Source organism: Moschus berezovskii, chromosome X (genome assembly GCF_049115385.1).
Source record: "Moschus berezovskii isolate FMDL1 chromosome X, NW_MosBer_1.0, whole genome shotgun sequence".
NCBI lineage: Eukaryota > Metazoa > Chordata > Mammalia > Artiodactyla > Moschidae > Moschus > Moschus berezovskii.
The window spans coordinates 62180638-62190673 of NC_142488.1; the positions used below are offsets into that span (position 1 = coordinate 62180638).

A 10036-nucleotide genomic window follows, 5' to 3' on the forward strand; every position below is an offset into this window, starting at 1 on the left:
ATAGGAAATTGTAAAAAAGGGACATCCCCAAACCAGGCTGTCTTAGGGCAACAGCTTCAACAGACACCTAGCTCTAGGTGCTCCCCAACTCCACAAACCCGCAGTGCTCCCTTCCCACTAGCCATCTCTCTGAGGTCACAACCCCTACAATCTCAGAGTAACCTGTGATGTGAGGGGTGTTTCCCTTCTCTGGACCTCTGGGTTACTAGGACTGGATAACAGTCCTTCTCACCTTTTCTCCATCCTGATGTCCTAATAATCCCAGGAAAGAGAGTCAAAGGGCAAATGGGCAGGGCCCAGGGCTCGGATCTGTTAAGACTGTCCTTATACTCCAGGGCCTGCCCACTTCAGTGGGTGGTAGGTATGGGGCAGGACAAAGAACGGATAGGGCAGGTGAAAATCCTCATAATCATATGTGTTCGCTACTGAGCGAGCTTCCAGAGGCTAGTGGCACCTTTGGTTGGAACACCGTTCTGGGATCTTCACTTCCTTCAGGCTCCTGGGCATAATGCCTTGTTTCAAGCAGCCTAAGCACTTCCAGAGTCTGGTACTTCTGCACTGGCCACTGAGCTACCTTGGCATATGTGAGTACTGATCCAAGAGAGCATGGCAAGAAGCCATAATCAGAGGCCAGGACCAGATCTGGGGCAATTTTTATGCTCATGGGAAGTCTCATCTCTGGTCAAGGAGTCTTGAGCTCCCTGAGTGTCCTGAGAAGGAAAAGATGGAACCGCGGAGGCAGTAAAGACAGGTGGAATGGGGGGAGGTAGAACAGAGTCATGATACTTCTGAGCAGATCTGGCTAATCTCAGCCCCTCCCTAACCCTCACTATCTGGAGAGGAGAAATGAGGTCCATGGAATAAGATGATACATCCGTAATCTTAAGGTAGCATGGGGAGTGGGGCAGAAACATTAGCATTAAAGACAGAGAAGTATAACCTGTGTTTGAACCACTGGATTTTCCATTCTGGGAGGGGAGTGGTAGTAGCATGGTTGGGGTGGAAGGGGAGACAGAGATAATGGAAGGAATGGTGAAGGGGCAAGAATAGAAGGCTGCAGATGCTGTATGCAAGGAGTATGGAGAGATATCGATACTATATGGGCAACGGAGGGTGAGCTAGTGGTTTAACAAGCATTCAAGGATGAGGAATAGGGAGGGAAACAGGAGACGAGGGGAAAGCCAGTGTATTAATGGAAGCAGTGGATAAAAAGCTGGTAGCAGACAGGGAGCAGGAGTAGGGGGATGGTGAGCAGGCAGGTGGACAGAGATGAGAGGTAAGCAAAGAAATAGGGCTGGTACATACAGTAGATGAAAGAGGGAAAGTTTGAAGGACAGGTGGATGTGGCTGATGGACAGGCAGGAGCTGGATTGTGCAGAAGACCAGGACCAGGGGCCTGGAGAGTTTGAAGGGCTCTTAATAGGGCTGGACATGGTCAAGTGCTGCTGGCAGCACAAATTTGGTCTGATCTGCTCCCTCATCAGTTTGGATCTTGCAGCCATTGGCCGTTTACCTACTGTTTACATCCTGGTGGCCACTACCAGCCCTTTACTTTGCCTGGTTTCTCCTGGACTGGAAGACCCCAGAGCAAGGTAAGACTCATGGACCTAAAAATAACAGGATTTAAGAATGTTCCATCTCAACCTGTAACCAAGGAGTTCCACTTACCATGTCACAGGCCTCTCATACAAGTTCTCGGAACCACAGGAGAGGAGCTGGGCCAGCCAGGACCATCCTGGGGTCTCTTCCTTTTCCACTTCCCTACCAGAGCCATAGTCCTTCCAGGCTGCTCTGGAAGTGCCGGGTGAGAGAGGGCTGGGCTTGGCACACACAGACACATCCCTTACTGATATTTCTATCTCAGGTGGCAGGCGATCGGCCTGGGTAAGGAACTGGTGTGCCTGGACCCACATCAGGGACTATTTTCCCATTTCCGTAAGTGTCTCTTCCCCAGCATCCCTCACAGTTCCCCAAATACTAGGCATTGATGCTAAATGACTAGGGCTGTCCATAAGGAAAGTGAGCGGCTCAGAGAAGTCTCAATGCAAGCTAGACAGACTTCGGGGTCCAATATTGCAACTGGGCATTTGCTACACTGCTAATATACTTTGGATGTCCTGGTAGGTATGACCTACCAGATGATGCAGGCAGAAACACAAGTACGGTTCAGATCAGTTTAACAAACACTGATTGAAAACCTACTCTATACCACATAGTTTGGGGTAAAGAGAAGTGAGTAGGATGCAGTCCTCTGCCATTAAAAAAGTTCACATCCAATGGGGAGGACAGATGACTACATATTCATGGTTACAAGGTACACAAGTAGTTCAGATGAGGTGTAAGGAAAGGCTTCATAAACAAAGTATCTAAGCTGGTTTTCAAAGCTCAGTAAACTAGCACTGGTAGGGAGTTGGGGGAGAAAATACCAGGAAGAGGTTCTAGAAATGTACTGCTGTGCTGCTCCTCTGTGCACTCTTTGGAGTAGATAAGAGATACTGCCAAGATTTTTGCCAACCTTTTTCATATAATAGCACAAGGAAAATGATCCCATGTCTAAATGGTATAGACTGCTTTCCAGCCACAAGCAAGGAGCCCAGCAGTTGTATGTGCCCCCGATCCTACTGGTCTCCCAGAGGGCGAGGAGTCAGATATCTTGACCCCCTCAAAGCCACTCCTGGCCTCTCTGTTGAAAAGTTCTGCTTTAGAGAGGTCCCTGAACCCACTAAGGCATCTTCACCCTTGCTTTCTCGTGTGATCGCATTTTGTCACCTTTGACATTTCTCTCTGTGGTTGCAGATCCTGAAGACTAAAGATATATCACCTGAGCACAACTATCTCATGGGAGTTCACCCCCATGGCCTCTTGACCTTTGGCGCCTTCTGTAACTTCTGCACTGAGGCCACAGGCTTCTCGAAGATCTTTCCAGGCATCACTCCCCATCTGGCCACGCTGTCCTGGTTCTTCAAGATCCCCTTTATTAGGGACTACCTCATGGCCAAAGGTGCTTCTGACCATACTTACTAGTTTCTGGCTCATCTCCCCAGTTGAAAATATACCTTTAAGTCCCACTCCTCCTTCTCAGCCCCCTCTCATCCCGGACTCCTGCCATCATAGCACAGTAGTTAAAAAGCATATGTTGTAGAGCAAACTGCCTGTGGTTGAATCCTGGCTGTGCCACTTACTGTGTGGTCTTGGCAAGCTACTGAAACTCCATTGGTCTCAGTTTCCTCATTTGTAAAGTGGTGCTGATGATAATAGTCTAAACTCAGATATGGCATGATGACATAATGAGACAATACAAGTAAAACACCCAAGATTGCACCTGCTAAAGAGTGTGTGCTCCATAAATAATAGCTGTTGCTATTAGTGGCAATCCAGGAAAAGAAAAGGGTTGAATTACAGTTGGGGATTTAGAAAGTCTTTCTGGTTTTCCCACTGAAAAGTTTCCTACTATAGCTTTGACTCAGTGCCTCCTGTGAACTGGAAATATTGCCTCAAAGTGAAATGTGCTGCATTTGCTTGTCTTAGCCCTCTCTTCTCCACACCCTTTGTTCCGTTCATTGATTCTCCTTCTGGGTCCCATGGGAAAGGAGGGCACACAAGCCAGCGAGTCAAGCAGAGGGTATTCCCCCTCAGCCATTGTCACCTCTCTTGATCCTTTTGCTCCTCTCTCTGCTCTTTGGCTCTCCTCAGGTGTATGCTCTGTGAGTCAGCCAGCTATTGACTACCTGCTGAGCCATGGCACTGGCAACCTTGTGGGCATTGTAGTTGGAGGAGTGGGAGAGGCCTTGCAGAGTGTGCCCAACACCACCACACTCATCCTCCAGAAGCGCAAGGGCTTTGTGCGCATGGCACTCCAGAACGGGTAGGTGTCCCTCCCTGGGCAAAGGTGGGTGGCCTCTGCACAGCATGACTTGGTAGGCAATGCCAAGATAATCAGACATGAGTCTTACCCTCATAAAACTTACTAGTGAGTGGAAGAGACGACTGTAGAATTTCAAAGAGACTTAGGTCATCCACTCCTCTGGAGCTAGCTGGACCAGCTCCCAGAAAGCCAACCAGAGATCCAGATTCATTATCAGGGGGCTTGGCTAGGGCTTACCTAAGACATAGATGATGCCCACATCATCTCTAGCAACATTGATATCTATATCCGTTAATGGTAAGTGCAAGAAACAGTACATTATGGTGAGTATGCATGTAGGGTCTGGAGTCAGGGGCCCTAATTTCAAACTCCAGCCCCATGGCTTACTGTGAATTCTGGGACAGGTTATTCAGCCATTCTGAGCCTTGCTGCTTTCCTCTTCATCATGTGGCTACTAACAATTGTACCTGTTTCATAGGATTATTGTGGGGTTTAAATGAGTTTATCCACATAAAACACCTACCATGTGCCCGGCACACAGTAAGAGATAAACGTTAGCCACTCTGCTGTGCATGCTAAGTTTCTCTAGTCGTGTCTCACTCTTTGCGACGCTATGGACTGGGGCCCACCAGGCTCCTCTGTCGATGGGATTTTATAGGTGAGGATACTGGAGTAAGTTGCCATTCCCTTCTCCAGGAGGTCTTCATGACCCATAGATCGACCCATTGTCTTCTGTATTGCAGGCAGTTTCTTTACCACTGAGTCACCAGGGAAGCCCCACTTCAGTTAGTGACCAACTCTTTGGGACCGTATGGACTATAGCCTGCCAGGCTCCTCTGTCCGTGGGATTCTCCAGGCAAGAATACTGGAGTGGATTGCCATCCTCTCCTTCAGGGGATCTTTCTGACCCAGGGATCAAACCCGAGTCTCCTGCATCAAGGGTAAAGAGAGGAAGTAAAGAGCAGGAGGGACTTCCCAGGTGGCGCTAGTGGTAAAGAACCTGCCTGCTAATGCAGGAGACATAAGAGACCTGGGTTCGATCTCTGGGTCAGAAAGATCCCCTGGAGAAGGAAATGGCAACCCACTCCAGTATTCTCACCTGTAAAATCCCTTGGACAGAGGAGCCTGGCGGGTTATAGTCCATAGGTCGCACAGAGTTGGACACAACTGAAGTGACTTAGCATGCATGCAAAGAGTAGGAGTCCAAGGCTAGAGCTGTGGGGGCTCCATCGTGTCAGCATGCCAGTTCACTGGACACAGGGACAACTGTCCTATAACAGCTTCACAGAAGAGGGGAAGTACTTCTTCTAAGGACCTTGTCTGAGTGGCCTGTCAGTTTGGAGCATACTGTAGTGGAGAGAGCTCTGAGCTGGGAGGAAAGAGACCTAGGTTCTAGTCCAGCTCTTGCCACTCACTGAATACCTATGTGACCTTCCCCGCCCCCACCAAACCTGGGCTTCTGGAGCTGCAGAAAAAAGAAAATAACCCCTCGGTGTGTTTTTCCACTGTCTCTGCTGTGGGGAACCAAAAAAGGTAACATATGCCAAAACACTAAGAGATCGCTGGTAGTAATTTACAAAGATTTGTGTAAGAGAGACTGTTCTCCTTACTCTCACAGGAAGGAAGACATAAGGAGCCTACTTTTCTATGTAGGGCTCTGTCAGGGTGGATTCCCATGGCCCTATGAGAGGGAAACAACTTTGCTCTAATCTCAAGACCTAGGACAGAACACCTTATGCACAGGCCCTGCAGGAGAGAGGCACCTCATACATATACATACACATCTGTGCCAAACCATCGTCTTTCACTCTGTGCTTCCTACTAGTAGAAATAGATATTCCCCTTCAGGACACCTCCTGGAAGCTTTTTCTTTATGCAGTGTGGGTTCCTGTGGATTTCTGCCCCCGTATCTTGTCCTTGTGATCCTGGCCCAGAGAGAGTATTTTCATTGGCCTTGAAAATTTCAGGAAAAAGAGATACTAAATACAGGAGCCATATTCAGTGCAAGAAGAAATGTTTTACACCACAGGGATTTTATAATAGACGGGAGCCTGGCCAGGAACAAAAGTTCTTCCTGGGAGGTTCTCCACCCCAGGCTGTGTTTAGGAAATAAATCAGGGTTTTCCTACAGGGCTCATCTGGTCCCCACCTACACTTTTGGAGAAACTGAGGTGTATGATCAGGTGCTGTTCCATAAGGACAGCTGTATGTACAAGTTCCAGAGCTACTTCCGCCGGATGTTTGGTTTCTATTTTTGCATCTTCTATGGACGAGGCTTCCGCCAAGGCTCCATTGGGCTCCTGCCATACCCGCTGCCTATCGTCACTGTGGGTGAGTCCTGCTCTCAGCCCCGAGGCCAGCTCAGCTTTTCCTCAACCTCAACCTCAACCTCAGGCCTTCCCAATCTCTGAACACCCCACCACCAAAGAAGAGGACGGCCTAGGGGGAGAAGTTGGGAGCTGACTTGGGATGTGAAAGGATTGGGCCCAGGGAAGGAGAAGGAGGTTAAAGAAAGAAAAGATTCTAACACTTGACCCTTCTCTTTTCCCATCTCTCTTGGCAGTGGGGGAGCCTCTGCCTCTGCCCAAAATCGAAAAACCTAGCCAGGAGATGGTGGACAAATACCACGCCCTCTATATGAAGGCCCTGACCAAACTGTTTGATCAGCACAAGACCCAGTACGGCTGCCCAGAGACCCAAAAGCTGCTTTTCCTGTGACTGAAGGGGCAGTGTGCCCAATAGCACAAGCCTGGGAGAAGAGATTCATTAGCTGCCAACCAAAAGGGGGGAAAAGGGAGAAGCCTGAGGGCTGTGTGTGGTAGGGGAGGGCACTAGGAATTCCTTCCTTGCAAAGAGCCTTTGCAGTCTTTCTCCCTGAATTGCTTCACTGAGTCACTCCTTCAGGCCTGCCCCCTGCCCTGCCCCTTGTCCTGTCCCCTACCAGATTTCCTCTCTGAGCCCAACCTGCCAGGGACTGAAGGACTCAAATGTTAGCCAGCCAGCCTGAGTAACCACCACTATGGTTGTTGTTGTTGTGCCAATGCATTTTTAAATTAAGATATATTTACATACCATCAATTTAACCCATTTAAAGTATAAAATTCAGTTGTATTTAGTATACTCAAAGTTGTGCAACTACTATCACTATCTCATTTTAGAACATATTTCTGCAACCTCCCAAAAGAAACCCAGTATACATTAGCAGTCACTTCCCATTCTCTCATCCCCAGCCCCTGCCAACCACTTATCTACTTTCTGTCTCTAGGGATTTGCCAATTCTGGACTTTTTATATAAATGGAATCATAGAATATGTGATCTTTTGTGACTGGCTTCTTCCTCTTAGCATGATGTTTTCAAGGTTCATCCATGTTGTAGCATGTATCAGTACTTCATTCTTTTTATGACTGAATAAATATTTCATTTCACCAATTGATGGACAATTTGGGTTATTTCCAGTTTGGGGCTATTATGAATAATGCTGGTATAAACATTCACATACAAGCTTTTGTGTGGTAATCATCTGTCTTCAAATATGTCCTTTCCTTATGTCCATACCACTGAGCTAACAAGCACACCTTTCAGGTAGGTAGATTGAAGGTATTTTACTCAGGATTACATTTCAATTGGCAGAGGCATTTCACATAGGTTACGATGTCCTCTGACACCGTAATCCCAAGGCATTTGCAACCATTTCCTCTTTTTTATGGCTGAGTAATATTTTATTGTCTGTGTATGTGTGCATCACATCTTTATCTATTCATCTGACGATGGATAATTAGATTGTTCTCATGTCTTGACCGGAGAAGGCAATGGCAAGCCACTCCAGTACTCTTGCCTGGAAAAAATCCCATGGAGGGAGGAGCCTAGTAGGCTGCAGTCCGTGGGGTCGCTATGGGTCAGACACGACTGAGCGACTTCACTTTCACGTTTCACTTTCACACATTGGAGAAGGAAATGGCAACCCACTCCAGTGTTCTTGCCTGGAGAATCCCAGGGACGGGGGAGCCTGGTGGGCTACTGTCTATGGGGTCACACAGAGTCGGACACAACTGAAGTGACTTAGCAGCAGCAGCAGCATGTCTTGACCATTGTGGGTAATAATACTGCAAAGAACATGATGATGCAGATACCTCTTTGAGATAGTGTTTTCATTTCCTCCAGATATATAGCCAAACATACAATTGCTGGATCATATTGGGGTTATATTTTTAATTTTTTTGGAAGAGCCTCCATACTGTTTTCCACTGGCTGTACCAATTTACATTTCCATCAACAGTGCACAAGGGTTCCCTTTTCTCTACATTCTCACCAACACTTGTTATCTCTTGTCTTTTTGATAATAATCATCCTGACAGGTGTAAGATGATATCTCATTTTGGTTTGGATTTGCATTTCCCTGATGCTTAGTGATGTAGAGCATATTCTTATGTACCTGTTGGCCATTTGGATGTCTTTTCTGGAAAAATATCTATTCAAATCTTCTGCCAATTTTAATATCAGATTATTTGTTTTTTACTGCTATTGAGTTGTAAGAGTTTCTAAATGGTCTTTTAAAAAAAATTCTTTACTGAGTTTGTTACAATAATAACTGTCTTATTATAGTTCTGTATATAGTTTGAAATCAGGGAGCATGATGACTCCAGTTTTGTTCTTCTTTCTCAAGGTTGCTTTGGCTATTCAAGTTTTTAATGTTTCCATAGAAACTCTGGGATTGTTCATTCTATTTCTGTGGAAAAAAATGTCATTGGAATTTTGTTAAGGATTGCATTAATCTGTACACTGCTTTGGATAGAAAGGAAATTTTAACAATTTAATTTTTCCAGTCCATTAGCATGGAATAACTTTACATTTATTTGTGTCTTCTTTAATGTCTTGTCCTTTTTGATATGCAGATCTGGTTAAAATTATTCCTAAGTATTTTATTCTTCTTGATGCAACTGCAAATGGGATTTTTTTCCTTAAATTCTCTTTCTGATAGTTTATTATTAGTATATAGAAATGAAACAGATTTCTGTGTACTGATTTTCCGTCCTGCAACTTTACTGAATTCATTTATTAATTCTAACAGTTTTTTAATGAAGTATTTAGCATTTTCTTTTTTTATAATTTATTTAAATTGGAGGCTAATTACTTTACATTATTGTATTGGTTTTGCCATACACTGACATGAATCTTCCCCGGGCGTACATGTGTTCCCCATCTTGAACCTACCTCCCACCTCCCTCCCCATCCCATCCCTCTGGTTCATCCCAGTACACCAGCCCCAAGCATCCTGTATCATGCATTTCCTATACATAGCATTGTCATCTGCAAATAGTGACAGTTTTACTTTTTTTCCAACTTGCATACCTTTTATTTATTTTTCTAGTCTAATTGCTTTGACAAAGACTTCTAATACTATATTTAATAAAACTGGTGAGAGTGAGGATGCTTCTCTTATTTCTCTTATTAGAGGAAAAACTTTCACTTTCTCTAAGAATCCATAACAAGTTGCTTCTGAATCAATTGCTGACTGTTCTATTTTTCTGCTATCTTTTCATCTGGCAGGTTAGTCCTTGACTACTCTGAGGCTGAATCTTCCTTGATAACCCTGATACATCTTCCTGGATATCTCAGATATTCACTCATTCATTCACATCATTCAGCAATATTTATTGATCATCCATTATCTGCTAGGCAGTGGGAGTAAATAAGTCAGACACTTACTCTGTCCTTCAGAAACTTAGTCTACTGGATGAATATTCAAATGAAGTTTGTAATTATTAATGTTGACTTCTTATGTAGCAAGTATTCTCACACACAGACTGTATAAAACTTTGCACATGAAAGAGAAGTGATGATGTCAGGTTACAACAGAATGTATACAATGAGTACAAGACAACTGGAGGAATTTAAATTGTTGAGTTTCAGATTCACTAGGTTCTTCATTTTCCAAAAAGTTGCTTAAGTCCATAATAAATATGATAAAACATTATATACTGTTAATCTTGCTTTTGTAACTCTGAGTTCTTTCAGAAAGGAGTTTAATGTGTTATAAAAGGTCAGTGTGGGAAAGTCAGTTTTTAAATCAGAAATAAACTAAGCAGTATGTAACAGACCCTGCTCATATCCTGCCCAATACTAATTGTCCCCACTCTTTCTCACATGGAGAACTCCAACCTTGTTTGGGG

General features: G+C 44.9%; 1 protein-coding gene across 1 annotated transcript; it reads left to right on the plus strand.

Annotated features, from left to right (window-relative positions):
- The first annotated feature begins 430 nt into the window (after positions 1–430).
- On the plus strand, positions 431–6891 carry AWAT1 (acyl-CoA wax alcohol acyltransferase 1). The gene is made up of 7 exons (XM_055393791.1): positions 431–584; positions 1485–1592; positions 1865–1935; positions 2797–3001; positions 3694–3865; positions 5997–6196; positions 6429–6891. The coding sequence occupies exons 1-7, from the start codon at positions 509–511 to the stop codon at positions 6581–6583; spliced, it is 987 nt and encodes a 328-aa protein (XP_055249766.1). The 5' UTR covers positions 431–508; the 3' UTR covers positions 6584–6891.
- The last annotated feature ends 3145 nt before the right edge of the window (positions 6892–10036 follow it).